We start from the raw sequence: 26,228 nt of genomic DNA, 5'->3' as shown, positions 1-26,228 counted from the left end.
GCTTCCAGGTTAGTTTTGTGAATCCTTTATTTCCCGAGCCAGAGTATCACTCAGCCTGTTCACCTTGGGGAGACCATAGTTCCTGGGCTCATACTTCCTGTGAAAACCATCATCCTAAGTGAATGGGATGGTTGATTCAATTGAGAATATTTACACCCAAGCTTCTCAGTAGTTTATTCTCAAACCTGTTGTGACGTGGATAGGAAAGAATGATTAAAATAAAACAGTAGTGGCCATCATCCTATACAAATTAGCTAAAATAAAAGACTTGAAATTCAATACGTACTTCTGTTTTTAAATTCCACATCTCAGGGGCTTTGGTTGTGGCTCAGTGGTAGAGCACTTGCCTAGCATATGTGAGGTACTGGGCTCGATTCTCAGCATCAAATAAAAATAAATAACAATAAAGGTTCATCCACAACTATATATATGTGTGTGTGTGTGTGTGTGTGTATATATATATATATTTTTTTTTAAAATATTTATTTTTAAGTTTTCGGCAGACACAACATCTTTATTTGTATGTGGTGCTGAGGATCGAACCCAGGCCGCATGCATGCCAGGCGAGCGCACTACCGCTTGAGCCACATCCCCAGCCCTATATATATATTTTTTTTTTTAATGACTTTTTTTTTTAAGAGAGAGAATTTTTTTTTAAAGAGAGAGTGAGAGAGGAGAGAGAGAGAATTTTTAATATTTATTTTTTTTTTAGTTCTCGGCGGACACATCTTTATTTGTATGTGGTGCTGAGGATCGAACCCAGGCCGCATGCATGCCAGGCGAGCGCACTACCGCTTGAGCCACATCCCCAGCCCTATTTTAATGACTTTTAAAAAAATTCCACATCTCAGATTTTATTGACTCATAAAGTTGGAAAGAAGCTTAAAAGTGTCCAACCAATGTTTCTTTCGTTTTTTTTTTTTTTTTTTTTTTTTAAATTTTGGTACCAGGGATTGAACCCAGAGGTGCTTAACCACTGAGCAACATCCCCAGCCTTTTTTGTTTATTATTTAGAGACAGGGTCTGAGTTGCTTAGGGCCTCGCTGTGTTGCTAAGGCTGCATTTGAGTTGTCCATCTTTCTGCCTCCACCTCCCAAGCTGCTGGGATTATAGGTGTGCACCACTGTGCCTGGCATCAACCAGTAATTCTTATTTCTCGATTTTATAAACTTTGGGGGGACTGTAACAGCTGTGGATACTATGCTCAGAAGAGAGAATTACATAACAATATTGGGTTTCAAGAAAATATTGGATTCCTAAAAATTGTTTCTAGATCCTACATGAAGAAATCCATTTTGTGCCAAAGCCTAGCCTTGAGTCTGGGAGAAGTTCAGTGACCTTTGTACAGCTACACAGCTTCTATGGCTGAATACTGTACTTCTTTTGTTCCTTTCCTATCATGTTATCCCTTCCCTTAAAACCAGCTCTAAATTTATAGAACCTAAAGGACGGGCAGGGAGATTAAGTTTAAAAATCAATGATTTCAGCTTTGGTTTACCAACTAGGACAACAAAGTACATTAAGTGAATAATACCCAAAATATTTGAGTCATTGATTTAGAAAAGCCAGGATAACTAAGCAAAATTTTTATACTCACTATGGTTATTTAAGGGCTAATCCATATCCCTAGTTTATCTAATTTCTTGATCATTTTCTTATCTGGACTGCCTGCATCAAAATTAATCATTTAACTGTCAGACAAATCACTCTAGAGCATTAGATTAAAACATTTATCCTGTCTACCCTTTCCTTGCTCCATCCAAAGGCCCCCATAATTAGGCTCACTCTGAGCCACATTATCTACCTGGCTTTTTTAGGAAGACACCAAGCTGAAAGCAGTACATGCACATAGTTGTCATTATTTACATCCCAGTATATCTCCTACCACTATACCTTCGATCCCGTTACTTAGTTTCTCTGTACTTCAGTATCTTCATCTGTAAAATAGGATACAATTTCATTTATTCTTTTAGTCTTTCATGTTGTAAGAAATGAATGTAGCATTTGCCTGAGTTAAATGGTGGCTTTATGTCTTTTCACACACATATATGCCCTTTATTGGAGTCAGGCAAGTGTATCCAAGTACTCAGTTCCTATCACTGTTACTACATTACTGCATTATTCATTCAATATTAGCCAAGTTCTGGGGCTGGGGATGTGGCTCAAGCGGTAGTGCGCTCGCCTGGCATGCGTGTGGCCCGGGTTCGATCCTCAGCACCACATGCAAAACAAAGATGTTGTGTCCGCCGATAACTATAAAATAAATATCAAAATTCTCTCACTCTTAAAAAAAAAAATATTAGCCAAATTCCTTATCTGGTTTAGTCATTGATGTGTTGGGGTTTGGAGATGTGCTGGGTTCTCTTCTTTTTCTCTTTCCTCTATTTGTAATAGTTTCTTTTCCTTCCACCCTCTCTCCCTCCACTGGGATTGAACGCAGTGCCTTGCACATGCTAGGCAAATGCTTTACCAGTGACATAGAGCCCCAGCCCTTTATTCATTTTGACAAAAGGTCTTGCTGGCCTTGAACTTGTGATCTGCCTGCCTGGGTCTCTAGAGTAGCTGAGGTTACAGGCATATAGCACTGTATCTGGCTCATAATAGTTTCTTTACTGGTATGCTTCATAAAATTTTATTCTCATTTTCCCATTGTAAGAGAACAGTTTTCTTTCCAGTAAATAAACACTTGATGTAAGAGACAGATTTTTGTCTCTAGAATGGTGAAGAGCAGTTGATGATGTGGCAGTCCACAGGCTAGGAGCCAGCACTATGCCTCTAATTTGAAGGGTGGGGTCACAGTAGGATTCTGAAACTGATGAGGATTTCATTTTGGATTTTTTTTTATTTCAATATCTCACATGTTGAAAAATATATTAAAAGGTAAATTAAATGCTGACCTCCTTCTTACCTTCCTTCCTCCCTTCCACTGGGGATTGAACTCAGGGGCACTTGACCACTGAGCCACATCCCCAACCCTGTTTTATATCTTATTTAGAGACAAGTCTCACTGAATTGCTTAGCACCTCACCATTGCTGAGGCTGGCTCTGACTTCTCAATCCTCCTGCCTCAGCCTCCCTGGCCACTGGGATTACAGGCATGCACTGTACCTGCCTCTTTCTTTTTCTTTTCTTCTTCTTCTTTTTTTTTTTTTTTAATAGCTTTATTCTATTCTTCCTGAGCCCTAGGGAAATGTGTAACTTCCTCTTTGGAGGAATCATTTCATTCCTTTCTGGTCACTGTTCTAATTCATTCGGCCTTCCTCAGGTTCCTTCACTTGTTTAATTGTTTGATTTTACTCTTTTATCTACAAACTGGATTGTAAGCTATCTAAGATCAGAGACTTAGACAAAATCTTTTATATCCTGCAGCAATGCCTATGGAAGTTTAGGATACATGAATATATACTTGCTGATTCATTCCTTGCAATCGCCCCATAATATAATTTCATTAATTGTTAATAAAAGAAGAAACTCTTTAGCCTTATTCTATTTTAGTAATTCTAGATTTTCGTATTCCATGCTGTTTTTCTTCTTGGACTAAAGCTAATCAAGTCCTATTATTTATATGGTACCAGTGATTCAGCCCAGAGACACTTGCACACTGAGCTGAATCTCTAGATCTTTTTTACTTTTTTATTGAGACAGGGTCTCACTAAATTGTTGAGGCTAGCTTTTAGGGATCCTCCTGCCTCAGCCTCCTGAGCTGCTAGGATTATAGTGTGTGTCACCATGCCTAGCATGGCATTGTTTTAAAGATTCTCCAGTGCTCTGAATTTCTTTCAAGAAGGCCTCTATTAAGCACTTCAGATTGAAGTGGAAGGGAACAGAGTTAAGCTGGATCAGCTCAGTGTGTGGAGACTGATTTCTGAGACTCAGAAAGACATTAAAAGTATCTATTCTTAAATAAGTTGGAAGAAACTTCAAAAGTAAGGTTATAATGTCATGATTATGTAGCAACCTAATTAAAGTTAATTTTAATATAATTTGTGAGTTTGTATATTTTTGTTACTAAATTCTACAGTGAAATTAAAAGCCTTCTCTAGAAGTCTTTTTACTCCTTAAGTAATATGTAGCCACTTGATTTGTTCATATTTACTACTTTCTTTATTGCCTTAACTTTATCTTTGAATAAAAATACCTTTTTATTTAAAATGGCACTGTTAATAGCCAAAATTGGTAATATTTCATAGAAAGTTCATAGTAAGTACTTCTTACTTCATTTGAACAGATTTGAATAGGTTGAGGAAACACAAAAATTCAAGGGAAATAGCATTTTCTTATGGAATGTTTTATTACAATGGTTATCTCCTTTAAAGGTCTGAACAAGAAAATGAAAAGAAATACCTATTGCAGAGCTATGCAAACCAGGCAAAACTTAGGGCCTCATGCATGCAAGGCAAGTGCCCTACCACTGAGCCACACCCCAACCACTTTTCTTTCTTCCTAGAATTAAAAGTTCATTTTATCCATTAACTGTACCTAGCTTTAAAAAGCGAATGTAGCCAGGCACAGTTGGCACATTGCCTGTAATTCCAGAGGCTCAGGATGCTGATGCAGGAGGATATAGAGTTCAAAAGCAGCCTCAGCAAAAGCAAGGTGCTAAGCAACTCATTGAGACCCTGTCTCAAAATACAGAATAGGGCTGGGGATGTGGGTCATGTGCCCCTGAGTTCAATCCCCGGTACTTCCCCACTTAAGAAAAAAAAAAAGATAGATGTATTCATGGGAATAAATGAATAAATAAAATTTCAACCCTTGTTAATTTTCTGTTTACTAGTCACACACTTTAAGAAGTTTCAAAAATAGAACAGAGTTCCTATGTACTTATCATCCACCAAGGTGACAGTACACTTAAATTTTAATAGTTCTTCTCTGCACTTCTTTATAAGTCATTTTTTAAGGATATGTAACTTTTTTTTTTTTTAAAGAAAAGACACATGTATCATTGTGTTATGTCTGAATTTATTTATTTATTTATTTATTTGTGGTACTAGACTTCCATGTCGCGGAGCTACATTCCCACTTTTTTTTTTTTTTTTTGGTGATGCTGGGGATTGAATCCAGGGCCTTGTGCATGTGAAGCAAGTGAGCTATATACCCAGCCTCCTCTTTATTTTTTGAGACAGGGACTCACTAAATTCCTAAGGCTGACCTTGAATTTGTGATTATCCTGCCTCAGGCTCTCAAGTGGCTGGGATTACAGGGGCTGGGCTGATCCTCTTTAAAATCAGAAAGTATCATATAAAAGAAAGGGTCCTTTTGTTATTATTGTTTTAGGGCATTTTTCCCCATTTTCCTCATTTCCAGATTGTATGGTTGACTTAGAAGGGGATTATGCTTCCTAAGTATCTTTCTGGTTCATTTCTTACCAATAGCCTAAAAAGTGTATAATACCATTTTACTCCCTATATTGAAGAAACATATTCAATTGACTGTTCAGATTTCTTGTATTAAAGTTTATTTTGAATTTGAAAATTATATTTGAAAACTTGAGAAATTTTTTGTTTTGCTTTTTTTTAAACATCATTTGTTTTTCTTTCTTTCTAGCCTGAAAATGAAATTTCTTCAGACTGCAATCATGTAAGTATAGATTTCTTTTAACTCACCGTATGTGCTTTATATCTATGATGGTAGACTTTGGGATACTTCCTGTTGTTCTAGGGAACTTTGTGTTTTCTTAGATTCCCTTAATCTTAAAATGATAATAAACATTTGTTAAGGACCAGGGTAAAATCTACAATACTCCTTCATTATAGAAACTGGCAGGTTTTTTCAAATAATATTTAGGTACTTAAGCTTAAGTTTCTTCATTACACTACCATATGAAAATAATGAGTTATCTGCTTATCGAGTTGACAGATTTTAAATACTGTATTTTAAAGTTCTTTCATTTACTCATTCAGTCATCTACTATGTGTTGTAGCACATTAAAAGGAGACTGTGAAATTAAATCTATGCATAAAGTTTTGGGTGCTTTGATAGAAGTCTGTGCAGAATACAGTGGTGCACAAAGTGAATTTTGTTCATGTGTTTATGTCAGGAAAGGCTTAATGATGGAGTTGATACTTGATTTTCAGGAAGAAGTGTTTGTCAGATTATCAGAAATCACCCTGTCTTGGTGTAGTGATAGATTGGATAGGGATTGAAAAAAAAAAAAAAAAAAAACAACCAGGAAAGTTGGCTCTTACTGTTCATTCTAAAAAAAATCTAGAGGGGTCTGAGACTTCAAAGTGCAAAATAAAACTTTAAGAGTCCTAGAAGAAAACTTGAACTAACACAACCCCACTAAACATAATAGTCACACTTCCTGAATTCAAACTTACTGAAAAGCTGCAATATCAAGACTGTGTTACTGAATAGGATAGACAGAATTGAGAATTCAAAAATAGGCACATGATTCATTTTCAGCAAGGGTATGGAGGTAATTTGGTAAGGAAAGGAATAGTCTTTTCAACAAATAGTATTAGAACAACTAGATCCCCACATTACAAGGAATGAATTTGGAGCCCAAAATTATACTGTATATTTAAAAATGCATTGAAAACCTACATGAAAGAGCTAAACTGTAAAATCTGTTGAATAAATATAGTTGTAAACATTCATGACCTTAGATTAGGCATAGTGTCTTAGATGTGACACCTAAAGAATAAGCAACTAAATAAAATTTGATAAGTAGATCAATTCACCAAGTTAAGAATTTTTGTGCTTCAAATGAGACTGTCAAAGTTTGCTGGGCATGGTGACGCACAGCTGTCCCAGTGTCTCAGGAGGCTGAGGCAGGAGGATCTTGGAGTTCAAAGCCAGTCTTTAGCAACTTAGAGAGGCTCTCTCTCTAAATAAAAATTTTAAAAGGGGCTGGGTATGTGGTTCAGTGGTTAAGTGCCCCAGGTTCATTCCCCAGCACCAAGGAAAAAAGAAAAGTTCAAAACAACCCGCAGAATGAAAGAAAATATTTGCAAATATTTTCTGATAATTGTGTAGTTAGTGTTGAAAAAGATTAAAAAAAAAAAAACTCTTATGATGAAAGAAACAAATTTAGGGTTGGGCGTATAGCTTAGTGGCAGAATGTATACCTACCATGCATGAGGTCCTAGGTTCAATCCCCAACACCACCCTGTCCCCAAAGAAGATATACAAGTGACCAGTAAGCACATGAGAAGATGCTCAGTAGTGTTGTCATTAAAGAACTGCAAATCAAAACCATACACACCCACTAGGGTGACGGTAATCAAAAAGATGGACAATAACAAATGTTGGCATGGATATGGAGAAATTAGAGTCTTCTTACATTGCTGATAGGAATGTGAAGCAGCACAAGAAGTCTAGTCTGTGGATTCGTGGTGAGTTGAGTTATGACCCATCAGCTTAACTGTGTGCCTTGTGCTGGGAAGGCCCATCCCCCTCTGTTGTTGCACAGCAGTGAATGTGTAAGACTTCTGACCTCTAAATAAGTAGGGTTTCTTCCCTTCAGCAAGCAGTCTGTTCTGCAGCAGTGGATGTCCGCTGGGTATCTCTAAACCAGTTCAGTTCTAGCACTGTCTACCTAGAGAGAGCATCAGGTCACAGGGGTTAGGGCCTCAGTTCCCAAGACTGTCCTCCCCCAGCACACACTTTTTAGATACCAGTGGCAAACACCAGGTGGTATTTTGTTTAGTTTTTTTTTTTTCTAAAATGATACAGATTTTACTATATTGCTCAGCTGGCCTTGAACTCTGAGAATGACTTGATTCTCCCACCTCACCCTCCCAAGTAGCTGGAACTACAGAAATGTGACATTGTGCCCAGCTCCCAGCTCATTTCACTTGTGGTCCTGACCAAGTGGCTGTAAATTGAGTTTTCCACAACTCCCTCCTCAGGTGTGATTCATTTACTCTAGCAGCTCACAGAACTCAGGGAAACACTGAGTTTATTTTAAAGCATGTTACAAGGGAACTGAGGTTGTGGCTCAGAGGTAGAGTGCTTGCCTAGCATGCGTGAGGCACTAGGTTTGACCCTGGGCACCACGTAAAAATAAAATATTTAAAAAAAGGATGTTGCAAGAAACACAGATGAAGAGATGCATATAGGTCAAGGTATGGAAGAAGGGTGCGGAGCTTTTAGGTGTCTCTGAGCATGTTGCCCTCCAGGAATCTCCTTGTGTTCAACCTTCTGGAACTCTGTCCTTTTGGGACAAAGACCTCATTGTGTAGGCATTATTGCTAAGGTGGGGAAACTCAGCAAGGCCTATCTATTCAGATTATCCTTGGCCTCTGGATGCAGTATTCCTTCCTACAGGGCACAGGGCTTAACCCATCTGGAATGAGGAAAATATCATGACCAGAGTAAGTCAGAGAATTTCTTTATGGCCAGCTCTAAGATGGAAAGGTAAAGGAAAATTAGAGTTTCAATGACCTGCCTTAGGGAAGAAAAATTCTAGTTTCTGTGGCCTTCCTTGGAGAGGAAGTTATGAGCCAGGAATTGTGAACAAAAACCAAAGTATGTGTATCATAACATCACCAATACCCAAGACAGTTGAAAACATATGTTCATATAAAAATATTTAAACAGATATTCAGAGAAGCATTGTTTGTGATAATCTAAAAGTGGAAACAACTCAAATGTACTTCAGTTGATGAATGGCTAAATAAAACATGGTGTGTCCATACAGTGGGATATTATTTGGCTAAAAAAAAAGGGATGAAATGCTGGTGTATGCTACAACATGGATGAACCTCAAGAACTGATTCATTGACATGAAATAAGTAGAATAGGCAAATCTACAAAGACAGGAAGATTTAGTGGTTGCCAGGGACTGAGGGAATTGGGAAATGGGAAGTGACTGCTAATAGGTGTAGAGTTTCTTTTGAGAATAATGAAAATGCTCTGTAATTAGTGATGGTGATTATAGAACCATCAGCTTATACTTTGGAAGAGTGAATTTCATGGTATAAATTATATCTCAGGGCTGGGGTTGTGACTCAGCAATAGAGTGCTCGCCTAGCATGTGTGGGTGCTGGGTTTAATCCTCAGCACCACATACAAATTAACTAACTAATTAATTAATTAATTAATGGTATTGAGTCCGACTACAACTAAAAAAGTTTTTTAAATAAATAAATCTCAGCAGAGTGTAGTCAGCACCCATATAATTGCCATATAGCTTTCATTGTTAATTCAGATGCTTTTGTGTCTTCTATACCCCTACTTAATTCCACTCCTTTTGCATTATTTGGAAGCAGAATATCTTTCCATATGTTAATATTTCAGTAAACATTCCTAAAAAGTAAGGGCTTTTAGAGAAACAATAACTATAATACCATTATCATATTTTTAAAAAATGTTATATATTTTTGCTAGACTGGAGATTGAACTCAATGCTCTACCATAGAACTACATCCCCAGCCCTTTTTATTTTATTTCAAAACAAATCTCAGTAAATTGTGTAGGCTGGCCTTGAATTTGCAATTCTCCTGCCTTAGTCTTCCAAGAAGACAGAATTAGAAGTGTGTACCACTGTACCTGGCTGTTATCATATCTTAAAATACCATGATCCCTAGTCAATTATTCAATTAGTATTTAATGTTCAAACTTTGGCATGATCCTATAAGGGAATTTATTTAATCTGATAAATAGTGGCTGTAAAAAGACCTATAACAGATGTGAAATATTGACAGCTTTCTTCCCAAGACTGTCTATAAGACATCGTTGCTCATTGTCACAGAGAGCCTAGCTGGTATAGTCAAGCAAGATAAAAAGTAGGCTAGAATTGGGAAAGAAAAATTAAACTGTCATTATTTATAGATAAAAAATCCAAAAAGAATTTGTAAATTGGACTATGTTGTGGCTCAGTGGTACAGCACTTGCCTCCCACATATGAGGCACTGGGTTCAATCCTCAGCAACACATAAAAACAAAACAAAATAGAGATATTAAAAAAAAGGAATTAAAAAAAGAATTTGTAGATAGACTGTTAGCAGGTGATTAATAGATGACTTTAGCACAATCTCTAGATGTAGAGTCAGCACATAAAACTAAGTTACATATTATTATATTGTGTGCATATATGAATATGTAACAAATCCCATCATTATGTAAGTATAATGCACCAATAAATGTGGAAAACACTCACTTGTATTTCATATAATAAGAATAAGCAAATATTTTAATAATAATATTTGAAACAGCATACCTAAGAATAATTTTTAAATAATGTGTAAGACTGCTGTGCAGATAACTATAAAATATTAAGAGAAAGGCTTAAGTTCACAAGTTCAAAACTTACTATAAAAATGTCAACTGTACCAAATTACCTATGGAGGAAGGAGACCCTCATTGTTATACAAAATTACATATAAGAGGAAGTGAGGGGAAAGGGGAAAAAAAAAAGGGGGAGAAATGAATTACTGTAGATGGGGTAGAGAGAGAAGATGGGAGAGGAGGGATAGTAGAGGATAGTAAAGGCAACAGAACACAATAGACACTAGTATGGCAGTATGTAAAAAAGTGGATGTGTAACCGATGTGATTCTGCAATCTGTATACGGGGTAAAAATGGGAGTTCATAACCCACTTGAATCAAATGTATGAAATACGATATGTCAAGAACTATGTAATGATTTGAACAACTAATGATAATAATTTTTAAAAATTACCTATGGATTTCATGCAATCCCAAATCTCTTGTTATCAAAATGGCAAGCTGGCTCTAAAATTTATGTGGGAACACATAGTGCCACTCATAGCCAAAGTAATTAAGGAACCAAGCAGAGAGAATTTTTGACCACCCAATGGAAGAGTTAATGTGAGGCATGTATAATTAGGCCATGTGGTAGAGGCACATCAGACCGGTGGAGCAGAATAAGGCCAGAAATACCATACATATATGAACACTTGAATAAGGCACTATCCACATAAATTTCATTCTGGATACATTGTAGGTTTAAATGTGAAAGTGAAACAGTAAAATTTTTAAAAAGGTAACATAGAAGAATGTCTTTTGAGATTAGCAAAGATTTCTTAAATGAGAAAAAGCACTAGTTATAAAGCAAAAGATTAATAAATTACATCAATATTTATTTTATTGGGATCAGGGATATAGCTCAGTGGAGAAGCTCATCTAGGATGCACAAGGCCTTGGGTTCAATCCTCAGTACCACATTAAAAATTTTTTGAGGGGCTGGGGTTATAGCTCAGTGGCAGAACACTTGCTTTGCACATGTGAGGCATGAGATTCGATCCTCAGCTCCACATAAAAATAAATAAAGATATTAAAAAAATCTTTGAAAAAATCTAACAATAAAGATAATAGAGTGATAATAGATAAAGGCAAGCCACCAAGAAAATATTTTTAACGTATCCGACAGTAACCAGAATATATAAACAACTCACACAAAGCAGTAAAGAAAAGCAAAGGAATAAAATTTTGGTTAAGATGCTTGAACAGGGCTGGGGCTGTGATTCGGCGGTAGTGCATTTGCCTGGCATGTGTGAGGCACTGGGTTTATCAGCACTACGTATAAATAAATAAAGGTCTATCAACAACAACAAAAAATTTTTTTAAAAAAGCTTGAACATCCATGTCTCAAAGATGACTTCTGATTGACATAAACATGGAAAAGGTGTTCAGCCTCATTAGTGATCAGGTTCCTGCACCACTAGAATTATAAAAATTGAAGACTGACAATACCAAGTATGTGTCAGAATGTGGAACTAGGTGCCTTTCATACCTGATAATGATAATGTAAATTAGTACAACTACTTTCAAAGCTGTTTGGCATTATTTACAAGAATGGAACATAAACATAATATATGATGTAGTCATTTTATTTATAGGTATTTATCCAACAGGAATGCTTATATATATTTATATATATGTGTGTATATATATATATATATATATATATATATATATATATATATGTATATGTATCTCCAAAGGGGCATTTACAAGAACATTTATAGTAGCTCATGACAACCCTGTGAGTGAAGGTTGAGCAAAATTTTTTCCTCGTCTTCATGAGAATTGAAATCTGCTCATTTCTTAGCTCAAATCCCCTCTTAACTGATAAAAGTAAAATTTTAATTAAGTTTCTGGGTAGCATTGCTTATGATAAAAATGACCCAGCTGGTAGGAACACCATACTTTGAACTTCCCGAATGTAGAGAGTTGTACTTGGGTATATCCTTGTAGGGACCTTGGAAGCTATACTCACAGGTTTGTTAAAAAGATATTGGGAAGCTGGGCATAGGGGTGCACTCCTATAATCCTAGCTGCTCAGGAGGCTGAGGCAGAAGGACCTCAAGTTTGAGACCAGCCTAAGCACTGACTGGATGCAGTGGCACACGCCTATAATCCCAGCAGCTCAGGAGGCTAAGGCAGGAGGCCCAGAGTTCAAAGCCAGCCTCAGAAACTTAATGAGGCCCTACACAACTAAATGAGACCGTGTCTCTAATAAAATATAAAAAAAGGGCTGAGGAAGTCACTCAGTGGTTAAGTATTCCTGAGTTCAATCTCTGGTGACCAAAAAAAAGGAGTGGGGCCTTGGAATGTATGTAGCTCAGTGGTAGAGAACTTGCTAGCATGTGCTGGGCCCTGGGTTCAACCCCTAGTACTACAGAAGTAAATAAATAGATAAAATAGAATATTTCACCTTTTGTGGATACTCACATTCCTCCCTTATATAAAATAGCACCAATCCTTCCTTCTACCCTAGTGTATCACCTGACATATTCTTTTGATTATTTGCATATTGTTTCTTTCTTCATAGAAGGTAAAGTCCTTAAAAGCAGAGAATCTTCACATTTTTTGCTCATTGCTGCCTTAAACAGTACTTGGCATATAGTAGGCACTTGGGAGAGGGGGAGGGAAGAAACTTGTAGGAACTGAAGGATATGCGTTTCTAAATTCAAAGACTTCACCAAATACCCAGTGCCATAGGTGGAAAGATAGTCCACAGCATGGCACATGTCAGTGAAACATCAGAATTTGAAGGGGCAGGGTGGGGGAGATACAAAACCTTTCAGAGAGGAAAAAATAAACAAGTTATAATCAAAATACATAGATTTGAATTCTATACTTCTTAGAAGCTAGGAGATAGTGGACCAATGCCTTTGAAAGAATGAGGAATAGTGTTCATTCAAAGTAATATACAATAAAGATACTCCAGACCTGCAGTTTTAAAAACATTTATTTATTTGTGTATTTTTCAAAAAGCTACTGTACAAACTAAGGTGATACATAAGACAGAAAAATAAAGAACCCAGTAACTAATGACTCAGCACAAGACAAGAGCAAAGGACATCCTAAGGAAACTGGTGAAGGGAGACACCTGTTCAGAAGCCTAGGGAGCTGCCAGACCTGCTTGAGTGAGACAGAAAACTGCTGAAGAATGTCTCACCTGGTAGATTACTTATAGGTGAATATTTTGAGAGAAGAAGCACATTTCTGGTAAAGAGACCAAATAGGATTAATTAGTAATGAGTATGTTGAAAAATAGGCCTATGAAGTAAATGACAATTAACTGTAGGACAGACTAAAAGTTGTATAGGAGAAGAAATACAATATTTACATTGGTGTGTGTGTGTGTGCGTGCACATACACATAAAAGTTCTTATATAATTAAAATTTTGAGTATCTGACGTTATGACTTAACTATGTTGAGAGGACTGGAATCAGGAAGAAGGGCATGAGAGTTCATTCTTCATCTATAGTATAAATTATAGAATACCTAAAACTGACAAATTAAGAAATAGCAGTATAAGCACTAGTTTACAGATATAGAGATAATTATAAGAAAAGGCAAAAACTCCTCTAGGGAGGAGTTTAAAAAGGGACTTTTCAGTAACTGCTTGTTTTGATTTTTATATATTTGATTTTATTATTTTATTTATTTATTTTTGTAGTACCCAAGAAGCTCTGGGTTTGATTCCAGCCCTGTTTTGGTTTTTAAACTATCTTTATAGAATTGTGACTAAACAGGTAGCATTCACTTGAAATTTCTGAGGGTGAATGAAAGAGGAAGTAGATAAAATGAACTATAGACTATACTTTCAGGGAATTTGACTATGGAGAAAGAATTATCCTTCACCCCCTCACACACACAAAAAAAATAGTCTTGTACTTTATTCTCCTTATCTCGAGTATATCTCATTTTCTCTCATCCAAATCAGTTCTTGCCTCTTAAGTGATCTATTAACCTTCCCCAATCTTACCCTTCTCCACACTGTAATCAGAGTTGATCTCTGAGTTCTGTGGTTAAAATTATCTACTAGCTTCCTGTTTCCTTTAAGATAAACTTCAAAATCCTTAGTATGGGGGCTGGGATTGTGGTTCAGCAGTAAAAAGTTTAGCTAATACATTCGAGGACCTGGTTCGATCCTCAGCACCACATAAAAATAAATGAAATAAGAGTATTGTGTGCAGCTACAATTAAAAAAATAAACATTTTTTTTAAAAATCCTTAACATGAACTGCAGAACTCAGTGTGATCTGACCCTGCTCCTCTACCCCTCATCTTCAATACCCTCAACTCCAATCCATCCAAACCACATAGGTTCCCATGATTTACCCTCACCCTTCTGTCTTCCTTACCTTTGCATACCTGGTATCCCAGTCTCCCTCAGTTCATCTGGCAGAATTCCTTCTAATCCTTGTGGAATGACCCCAGGATAATTTGGCCACTGCCACCTCTACCTGCTTCTCCAACACTCACTGGGCTGTGTTCTTCCTTTGTATTCCCATAATGTCCTCTGCATGTTTCTGCTATCACATTTATCACACTGTATTTTTATTGCTTATTTTCTTTCCAGTTTGACTTTTCCTCCTTTTGTCCTCCTGTGGCTGAGCTTACTGCTGGTAGTTGGGTGATTAGAGCTTTCCATTGTATTTTTGGAGGGGGAAAGAGAAGAAACCGAACTTATGTACTTCTTTTTTTTTTTTTTTTAATGTCATTGTTTTATTTTTTACATTTTTATTAGTGCATTATAGTTGTACATATTGATGGGATTTGCTATTACATATTCATGCACACGATATAACAATACAGTTTGCCCAATATCATTCCCCAGCACTTCCCCTCCCTCCCTGTTTTTTTAAATATTTTTTTTATATGGACACAGTATCTTTATTTTTATGTGGTGCTGAGGATCGAACCCAGTGCCCCAGATGTGCAAGTCAAGCGCTCTGCTGCTGAGCTATAACCCCAGCCCCCTTCTCCGTTTTTTAACGTTAATAGTAAAGCTCTGAACTTCCTCCTTTTGGTGGTGGGGATTAAACCCATGGCTTTGAGCAACATGTACTCTACCACACAGCTACATCCTGGCCCGTAAAATTTAACTTTAGTTTTGGAAATGGGCTAATGCAGAAGGCAAAATGTGACCTGTGTTTAACCTGCGGGGTATTAGATTGTGGGTCTGTACAAAAGGAAGAAGAGCGAGGACACAAGACACCCTTCTCTTTCGTTCACATTCTTTGCAGTACAACTGTTGGCTCTAGAACACTTGGCCTCTGGAGGAATGACCTAGAAACCACCACCAGTCGGTCCACCGGGCCACCTCCTTCCCTCCCCAGAGCATTCCGCAGTCTAGTGGAATTCCTCCCCAGGCCCTCCGTGACTTATGTACTTCTTTACCAGATCTTCTTCAGTGCTTATACTGATTTAACTGCTTGCTTCTGTGTTGTGCTTAGTGCAGTTCATATATGCCTCTGTTCTACTTTTAAAGAACAGCCCTGATCATACCACCACCTTACTTTCCCTTCAGTGACTACCCTTACTTTGGGGCTGAAGGTCAGGTATAGTTTATGGGGCTTTCTTATCTGGCTTGTGTCTCCTGAGTCATCCTCCCTTGGACTTTGAATTCCTCTAACATGTCCTGTTCCCATGCATGCAGCTTCATTTATTTAAAACAGACTTCTCCCTACCATTTAATCTGGCTGACTACTTCTGATCTTTGAGGTTTCTCTTCATCTTAGATAGCATTTTCACCAGTAAACTTTCCCTGACCAAAGCCCTCATTCCACCTCCATCTGGGGCACTCCTCCTCTGTCTTGCTGTGGCACCTGGTTAATCATTTCTGCCATTGACCTTAGCCACCACCATCCAGTGTGAGTCTTTTTCCTTCTGCTTTATTCCCCCATCTCTGGCTTAGTGCCTGAACCTAGTATGGACTCTTTATAACACTTCTGTTTCCTCCAGTGGCCTGTGAAGCTCCTGTGTGTGGCACAAAGAAAGTGCTAAGAGAATGTTTGATTCAGTAAATGACTGTTTTTACCTGGACTGTTTATACCTGGAGTATAGCAGACAGAGAGAAAGAAATGGATCCCCTTTCAAAAAAACAAACAAACAAACAAACAAAAACACCTTTTCATGTTCTGCATCATCCAAAGCCTCTATTCTTTGCTCTGAGCAGTTCGAAGGCTCATTTTTGCTACTTTTAAGTACTTTTAAGGATAATTTATTGAAATTATTTAACTGAAGCTTCAAAGATAAAATAGTATTCAGCCCTCACCTGGGAATAATAATGGCTTTAATTTTATAAAGTGTGTGTATGTGTGTGTATAAAATCAGGTATTTTGATCTTGGCTTGGGTGAGGGGGGCGGCAAGCAGTGCTGGAAATCAAACCCATGGCCTAGAGCATGCTAGGTAAGTGGCGGCACTGAGCTACATCCCCAGCTTCAAGTCAAGAATTTTAAAGGAATTAGATAGATAAGCCTAGAAACTAGATCCTGGGCAGTTCTCCTTCATAAGATTGATCTATGAAAGTATTGCTGCTTGTGAAATCTGAGACAAAACCCACCGCATCTGAGCATCTGAGTATCTGAGTTAGACTTTTTGGTTTAAGCAGATTTAGCCTACATAACCTATTTATTTTGTCTCTGAAAACTTCATTGGGAATTTTAATATTTAAGTTTCTTCTTGACACTAAATGATTTTTAACTTATAGTTTTTTAAAAAAATTGTTTAGTAAAATTGAAAAAAAATGTCTGAATGGTACTGCTTTTGTTTTGTCTGCATGTTTTCTTCCTCTTATCTATAAATGTGATGGTATTTTGTCTTACTCTTTGTTACTTGATGCATAAATGTTTTTATTTGACAGTATAATTAACATAATTTAATCTCTAATGATAAATTTTATAATATTCTAACTAGAGGATTTTTTTCTTTGTTTCTCCCCTGTTTGGTTTTTTTTCCCCTTGAACCTAGTTATTGTGGAATTACAAGCTGAACCTGACTACTGATCCCAAGTTTGAGTCTGTGGCCAGAGAGGTTTGCAAATCAACCATATCAGAGGTAGGTTTTAAAATAATTTCATAAATATTAAATGACTCAGAAGAGAAAATTATATCTGTTGACCAGAACAGTCTTTAAGAAAGGAATAACTTGGTTATTTTTATCTTTCTTGGAAATTGACAACTGACTTGATTCAGAGATAGGAAGCGGGGTGTAATTAAACTTCTTTTCAAGATCAGATTCTCTCAGTCCCAACCATCCAGAGCCACTGCTGAGGTTATCAGTGCTGCTCCCACACCTGTTACAATCTGCCAGACCAGAGGTCAATCCAAACCCCTGGAAGCGTCACACTCCTCAGTGCTTTGGCTCTGCATTTGGATCAATTGAACCACAGAAGTATAAGCTTCAGTAAGGAGCTAGTGCTATAAAGGTTAAAGGTATCAATGTTTACATATTTAGAAATTGATACTGAGTATAAAGAAAAAAATTAATGTACAGATATTAAGGGAAACTTTAATGATATTAATGAAAATTGTGGTATTTGAGTATCTTTTTTTTTTAAAGAGAGAGAGAATTTTAATATTTATTTTTTAGTTTTTGGCGGACACAACATCTTTGTTTGTATGTGGTGCTTGAGGATCGAACCTGGGCCACACACATGCCAGGTGAGCGCGCTACCGCTTGAGCTACATCCCCAGCCCCTTTGAGTATCTTTTTTGTATTTGGGTAATTTTTTATTTTATTTTTATTTTTTGGTGGTGCTAGGGATTGAATCCAGGGCTTCTTGCATGATAGGCAAGCACTGCCACTGAGCCATAACACCAGCTATGCCGTAATTCAAGTGACTCAGGAGACTGAGACAAAATTAAAAGGGCTGGAAGTTTAAGCACCCCTGGGTTCAATCCCTAGTACCCTCCAAAACCAAACCCTTTGATTGGAAATATACTCATGACCCTGCTTTTAGGAGTCATCCATCTTAACTACTGAAGATTTCTGCTGCCGTTCAAGCCAGTGTGCAACTGATTACTAAAATTCCAGAATATTCTGTTGCTTTTTTTTTTTTTTTTTTTTGGTACTAGGGATTGAACCCAGGGGTGCTTAACAACCACACCACATCTCCAGCCTTTTTTATTTTTTATTTTAAGACAGAGTCTCACTAGGTTCTTACAGTCTTGTTAAGTTGCTGAGGCTGGCTTTGAACTTGTGATCCTCCTGCCTCCCCTTCCTGAGCTGCTGGCGTTACAGGCACACATGCACAGCAAAATTTGTTTCTTATTTATTTATTTAGGTTCTGGAAATTTAACCCAGGGGCACTTTTCTTCTGAGCTACAGACCAGCTCTTTTTATTTTTTTAATTTTGATATAGATTCTCACTAAGTTGCTAAGCCTAGCCTCAAACTTTCAATCCTCCTGCCTCAGTTTCTGGGATTACAGACATGTACTACTATACCCCACTTGAACATTGTTTTAAACATGTTTCTGTTCTAGACCACAACAGATAAACTTGTATTCTACTAAGTTCAGAAATGTGTGTCCAAATCCATAGTTAATGCAGAGCATATTAAATGTTATTAAGAATTAATATTAGGGGGCTGGGAATGTGGCTCAAGCGGTAACGTGCTCGCCTGGCATGTGTGCGACCCGGGTTCGATCCTCAGCACCACATACCAACAAAGATGTTGTGTCCGCCGAGAACTAAAAAATAAATATTAAAAAAATTCTCTCTCTCTCTCTCTCTCTCTCACTCTTTCTTTAAAAAAAAAAAAAAAGAATTAATATTAGGGATTGGGGTTGTGGCTCAGTGAGAGAGTGCCTGCCTCACACATGTGAGGCATTGGGTTCGATCCTCAGCACCACATAAAATAAATAAAATAAAGTCTGTCTACAATTACAAAAAAATTAAAAAAAAATATATATCTTGATTTAAATTTAGCACTGATATGGTAACCTAGTATAACAAAAGGAAGGAATAAACGGGTTGGGGAAACCAGAAATTCTATAATGAAATGCTAATCATTGCTGTAATAGTAGTTGTCCTAAATACAAAAAGGTTTGGTAGATTCTAACATATTAACTTGAAACAAAGTATGCTTTTCTTCTTCAGCAATATCCCTAGTATAAATTTCAACAGAATCTCTCCCTGTGGTCATTAGACTTACCTAATGACAGTAGTTTGCTGTGTAGCTTGGCTTGGACACATAGCTAGACTTCCAGTTCTACCTCTGTTTTCCTGACCTGCTCCTTTGATTCATCTCCTCACTGCCTACTACATTCTGCACATAGTTAAAAGGACTTCTCTACTTGTCAGTTATAGATATTAGCATCTCTTCTTACTCCATTTAGAAATGGATTCTACCTAAGTGTTTGGGTATGATTGTATTTTCTTACAGAACACATTAATCATGTATTTCTTAAAAGGCACAATAATCTGGATAGCCATGAATGTCTATAAAAAAACGTCTATGTCTCTTATGCTATTACACCGTAGTCAACACAGAACACTTCTGACATCAGATGTGTGGGGACTTGCCCACTAGTGAGTGAGCTGTTTGCAGGGATACCAGCCTAGTGTCTTCTAATTCAATTCAGTTCTGACATTATCTACCTGCAAACTGTCAGATCTTACAGGTTGAGGCTCATTTCCTAAGATGTCCCCACCCCTTTAGGTCACAAGCACCAGGTGGTTTTACCTGCTTCTGAATGAACAGTTATAAATCAGAGTTTCCACAACCCCCTTAGGTTCTATTAATTTGCTCCAGTGGTTCACTTAACTTATGGAAACACATTTACTGATTTATTGTAAAGGCTATTTCAGAGGATCCAATGAAGAGATGCATCCATCAAGGTATGGGGGGTGGCACCTCACACTCCAGGAACCTCTGCATGTTTAGTTCTTGGGAAGCTCTCTAAATCCTGTCCTTTAGGACTTTTATGGAGACTTCATTGCATAGCTGATGCCAAACTGAGTGAGGAAACTCAGCAAGGGCCGAAGGACTTTAGCACTCTTCTTGGCCTCTCCATGCAGCTTTCCTTTCTCCCTCTAGGGAATGGGGAAGCATCCTTGTGGAATGAACAGGATCTTATAACCTGGTACTGGACAAGGAAGGATTTAAAAATTTAATTTACCAGGAGGATTATAGTCTCTATGACCTGACTTGGGGAAGAGAAATTCTAATTTCTGTGACCTGCTTTGGGAAGGAAGTTGTAAGCCAAGAACTATGGACCAAAAAAAAAAAAAAAAAAAAAAAGGCGTATCTGTTATAATATCACAGAATGGCACATTATTCTTTTTTTAAAATTTTTTATTCTAATTAGTCATATATGACAGCAGAATGCAGTTCAATTCATATGACACAAATAGAGCACAATTTTTCATGTCTCTGGTTGAAAACAAAGTATAAGTCACACAATTTGTGTTTTCATACATGTGCTTAGGGTAATGATGTCCATCTCATTCCACCGTCTTTCCTACCCCCTTATCCCCTCATTTTCCCTCCCTCCCCTTTGCCCTATCTAGAGTTTGTCTATTCTTCCCATGGTCCCCTCCATCCGAATTATGAATCAGCATCCTATGCTAGAGAAGATATTCGGCATTTGGTTTTTGGGATTGGATTACTTTACTTAGCATTATATGCTCCAACTCCATCCATTTACCTGCAAATGCCATGATTTTATTCTCTTTTAATGCTGAGTAGTATTCCAAATTGTATATAAATACCACAGTTTCTTTATCCATTCAACTACTGAAGTGTATCTAGGTTGGATCCACAATTTAGCTATTGTGAATTGTGCTGCTATAAACATCGATGTGGCTGTGTCACTGTAGTATGCTGTTTTTGAGTCCTTTGGGTATAAACCAAGGAGTGGGATAGCTGGGTCAAATGGTAATTCCATTCCCAGTTTTCCAAGGAATCTCCATACTGCTTTCCAGATTGGTTGCACCAATTTGCAGTCCCACCAGCAATGTAAGAGTGTGCCTTTTCCTCCACGTTCAGCATTTATCGTTGTTTATATTCTTTTTAAAAAAGATATTTATTTTTTAGTTTTAGGTGGATACAATATCTTTATTTTATTTTTACGTGGTGCTGAGAATCAAACCCGGTGCCTCATGCATGCTAGGCAAGCATGCTACCACTTGAGCCACATCTCCAGCCCTGTTTATATTCTTAATAGCTACCATTCTGATTGGAGTGAGATGAAATCGTAGTTTTGCTTTGCATTTCTCTAATTGTGAGAGATGTTGAACATTTTTTTAATGCATTTGTTGATTGATCATATATCATTTTCTGAGAAGTATCTGTTCAGTTCCTTGGCCCATTTATTGATTGGATTTTTTTTGGTGTTTTGATTTTTTAGTTCTTTATATATCCCAGAGATTAGTGCTGTATCTGATGTGCATATGGTAAAAATTTGCTTCCATTCTGTAGGCTCTGTATGCACTTTACTGATTGTTTTTTGTTTTTTGTTTTTTGTTTTGTTGTTGTTAGTTATACAAGGGCACAATATCTTTATTTTTGTTTATTCATTTTTTAATAGTCTCTGCATCTCAGAATAAAGGTGTTTTATTTTAAATGTTTTGAGATACCACACATAGTGGGTGACAATTGGGACTCAGAACATGGTATTCTGATGTATGATACTTTGGCAAGTGAATACTTTGAATTGAAGGAAATTGGAAAAGCCTCAAAACCAAGTCTTTTTGACCTTCTCTCACCCTCCTGAATTCTGCCCCTCTGTCTCCTTCAAAGCCAATTGTTTATTCATTTTTATGTGGTGCTGAGAATTGAACCCAGTGTCTCACATATGTGAGGCAAGAGCTCTGTCACTGAGCCACAACCCCAGCCCTTCACTGATTGTTTCTCTTGCTGAGAAGAAGCTTTTGAGTTTGAATTCATCCCATTTATTGATTCTTGATTTTATTTCTTATGATGTAAGTGTCTTGTTAAAGGAAGTTGGGGCCTAATCTGACATGATATAGATTTGGGTCACCTTTTTCTTCTATTAGGTTCAGGGTCTCTGGTTTAATTTCTAAGTCTTTGATCCACTTTGAGTTTTGTGCATGGTGAGAGAGATAGGGTTTAATTTCATTTTGTTGCATTTGGATATCCAGTTTTCCCAGCACCATTCATTGAAGAAGCTATCTTTTCTCCAATATATGTTTTTGGCATTTTTGTCTAATATAAGATAACTGTATTTTTGTGGGTTTGTCTCTGTGTCTTTTATTCTGTACCATTGGTCTACAAGTCTGTTTTGGTGCCAATACCATGCCATTTTTGTTACTATAGCTCTGTAGTATAGTTTAAGGTCTCGTATAGTGTTTTATTCTTCTTGCTAAGGATTGCTTTAGATATTCTTGGGTCTCTTATTTTTCCAGATTTCATGACTGCTTTTTCTATTTCTGTGAGTAATATCATTGGGATTTTTATTGGAATTGCATTAACATCTGTAGAGTGCTTTTGATAGTATGGTCATTTTGACAATATTAATTCTGCCTATCCAAAGAGCAAGGTAGATTGTTCCATCTTCTAAGGTTTTCTTTGATTTCTTTCTTTAATTTGTCTGTAGTTTTCATTGTAGTGGTCTTTCACCTCTTTTGTTAGGTTGATTCCCAAGTATTTTATTTTTTTGAGGCTATTGTAAATGGGGTAGTTTTCCTCATTTCCCTTACAGAGGATTTGTCACTGATATACAGAAATGCCTTTGATTTATGGGTGTAGATTTTATATCCTGCTACTTTGCTGAATTCATTTACTAGTTTTAAATGTTTTCTGGTGGAATTTTTTGGGTCTTCTAGGTATAGAATCATATCATCAGCAAATAGTGCTAATTTGAGTCATCTTTTCCTATCTATATCCCTTTAATTTCTTTCGTCTGTCCAATTACTCTGGCCAGTGTTTCAAGAACTGTGTTAAATAGAAGTGGTAAAAGAGGGCATCCCTGTCTTGTTTCTGTTTTTAGAAGGAATGCTTTCAATTTTTCTCCATTTAGAATGATGTTGGCCTGGGGCTTAGCATAGAGTGCTTTTACGATGTTGAGATGTGCTTCTATTATCTCTAGTATTTCTAGTGTTTTGAACATGAAGGGCTGCTGTATTTTGTCAAATGCTTTTTCTGCATCTATTGAGATGATCATATGATTCTTATCTTTAAGTCTATTGATGTGATGAACTACATTTATTGATTTCCATATGTTGAACCAACCTTACATCCTTGGGATAAATTCCACTTGATAATGGTGCACTATCTTTTTGATATGTTTTTATATTCGATTTGCCAGAATTTTTGCATCTGTGTTCATTAGAGAAATTGGTTTAAAGTTTTTTTTCTTTGATGTGTCTTTGCCTAGTTTTGGCCTCTTATTAGCCTCTTAGAATAAGTTTGGAAGTATCTGTTATAATATCACAGAATGACACTTTTTTTTTTTTGGTACCAGAGATTGAACCCAGGGGCATTTAACCACCAAGCTGCATCCCCAGCCCTTTTTAATTTTATTAGAGACAGGGTCTCCTGAGTTGCTTAGTGACTCACTGAGTTGCTAAGACTGGGTTTGAACTCATGATCCTTCTGCCTCAGCCTCCTGAGTAGTTGGGATTACAGATGTGCAACTCTGAATCCAGCTACATTATTATTATTTTTTTAACCTTTATTTATTTATTTTTATGTAATGCTGAGGATAGAACCCAGCACCTTGCACGTGGTAGGTAACCAGTCTACTGCTGATCCACAACCCCAGCCCCAATGAATATATTTCTAAATGCTTTCCTTTTTTCTCCCAATTAAAAAGTTAGGAAATCAATAGGAAAGTACCAAATGTCTCTTTCTTAGAAGTTATTTGATTCAGGGCTGGGGTTGTCTCAGTAATAGAACGCTTGCCTCACATGTGTGTGAGAAACTGGGTTCGATTCTTAGCACCACATATAAATAAATGAATAAAACAAAGGTCCATCAAAAACTAAAAAAATTTTGGAAAAAAAAGTTGTTTGACTCAAGCACGGAATATTTGTGTAAATCAGCCACTTTCCCACTTTCTTTTGAACAGATTAAAGAATGTGCAGATGAACCAGTTGGAAAAGGTTACATGGTTTCCTGCTTGGTGGATCACCGAGGCAACATCACTGAGTACCAGTGTCACCAATACATTACCAAGATGACGGCCATCATTTTCAGTGATTACCGTTTAATCTGTGGTTTTATGGATGACTGCAAAAATGACATCAACATTCTGAAATGTGGCAGCATTAGGCTTGGCGAAAAGGTATCACCAAAGAGATCTTATAAACTTATGAGCTTGATAAATGAAAATCATTGTGTAATTCACATGGGAAAAATTTAGGAATAGAGTGAACAAGGTTCAAATTAAAAAAAAAAAAAATTGCCCAGACACCTCTAAAATCTAAGACTAATTGACTTATGAATGCATTTCGTGTGTTCCTAACAAAATGTTTCAAAACTGTGTATGGGGAAGTAAAGGAGTCAACATCTGCGAAGACAGTGTTATCTTCAAAGTATAATTACAACATGCATTTGGCAAAGAGAGACCAGAGTTCTCTGTTTCTCTGCACATAAACTCACTGTTAACATGCTTTAGTCAGCTTTTATGTCTCCGAACAAAATACTTAACAAGAACAACTTAAAGGAGAAAACATTTATTTGGGGCTCACAGTTTCATAGGTCTCAGTCCTAGACAGCCAGCTCCATTGCTCTGGGCTAGAGGTGAGACAGAATATCATAGGAAAGGACCCAGCAAAGGAAAGCTGTTCAGCTTCTCTTGAGGCTAGGAAGCAGAGAGAAAGGGGGAGGAAGAGGCCACACACAGATGAACCCTTCTAGGGCACTCCCCCAGTGACCCACCTCCCGTGCCCTACCTGCCTACAATTACCACCAGCCAGTCCATTCAAACTAGGATGGCTGATTAGGTTATAGCTCATGCAGTCTTCACTTCTGAACATTACTGCATTAACAGGAGCTTTTGTAGAAAACTTCACATCCAAACCATAACATACTATAAAAAAATTACTTAGCAGGCATACTGGTTGGTCTGCATTTGTAAAATTAGGTATTTAAATATTAGAAAAGGTACTTCTAACTTATCAGAAGAAAGGTGATCTGTACATATGATATATTATCTTCATCTCAGAAGAACTGATTATAGTAAAGACAGAAAAGAACTGCCTAACTAGTTTCTTCCTCAGTTATATCTGATCTTTGAAATTGTTAACCTGTTAAACAGAAGGACACAATGAAGGTTTGGCCAATTTATTCAGAATTTGTTTGCTTAGCAAAAAACGAAAGAAACTCGAGAAAAGTAATGAATGCCAGTGGGAGACTTGGTCTGAGACCCGTGGCATCAGCTATTAAATGCTGCTGCTCATTAATCTTTTCTTTAAAACATAGGATGGAAAATAAACTCATTTGTTTCTTTAACCTCTGTCTATTGTTTGCAGGCATCTTTAATAAAGGGGGCATGGTATTAGAATCCTGAGCACACTAGCTCAGATGAAGGGTTTTGACTGTCACCAAGCCTTGGTGCCTGTCCTCCATATCATCACAGATTCCGGAGCCCTTTCATAGATACAGTCTGTGTAAGCTTGGCATACTCCTTTCACACAGCTAAAGAAAGGCCAGGGTTTTGTTTTTTTGTTGTATTGGTATTGAACCTAGCGTTGTTCACCACTGAGCTACATCCCCAGTCATTTTTTAAATTTATTTGAGACAGGGTCTGTCTGAATTGCTCAGGCTGGCCTCTAACTTGTGTTCCTCTTACCTCAGCTTCCTGAGAAGCTGGGAAAACAGGTGTGCACCATCACACTCGGCCATTTTCATCTTTTGATATACCTATCAGTTAGGTACAATTTCTGTATCACTACCTTGCCATCAAAGGTTTTATTGTATTTAGGGGACAGTGAGATGGGCTCATGCCTGCACTTATGTCTCAGAAAAAGCATGTTCCTTCCAGTGTAATTTGGTACCACTGCATTTAAAAAATGAGAAAGGCATATCTTCAGCCCTTCTTTGCTTTTTC

At 37.2% G+C, this 26,228-nt stretch overlaps 1 protein-coding gene across 3 annotated transcripts in view; it reads left to right on the top strand.

Moving 5' to 3' along the window:
- The window catches only part of Glg1 (golgi glycoprotein 1), a 123,177-nt gene that overhangs the window by 51,117 nt on the left and 45,832 nt on the right, over positions 1-26,228 (top strand). For all 3 annotated transcript variants that reach the window (XM_078032662.1, XM_021721734.3, XM_005318423.4), the window contains exons 2-4: positions 5,548-5,580; positions 17,181-17,267; positions 24,246-24,461. In XM_078032662.1, the coding sequence (XP_077888788.1) occupies positions 5,548-5,580; positions 17,181-17,267; positions 24,246-24,461 (336 nt within the window). The remainder of the gene's footprint in view (positions 1-5,547; positions 5,581-17,180; positions 17,268-24,245; positions 24,462-26,228) is intronic.

The sequence above is a fragment of the Ictidomys tridecemlineatus genome, chromosome 15 (genome assembly GCF_052094955.1).
Source record: "Ictidomys tridecemlineatus isolate mIctTri1 chromosome 15, mIctTri1.hap1, whole genome shotgun sequence".
NCBI lineage: Eukaryota > Metazoa > Chordata > Mammalia > Rodentia > Sciuridae > Ictidomys > Ictidomys tridecemlineatus.
This window is presented reverse-complemented; position numbering and strand designations above follow the sequence as displayed.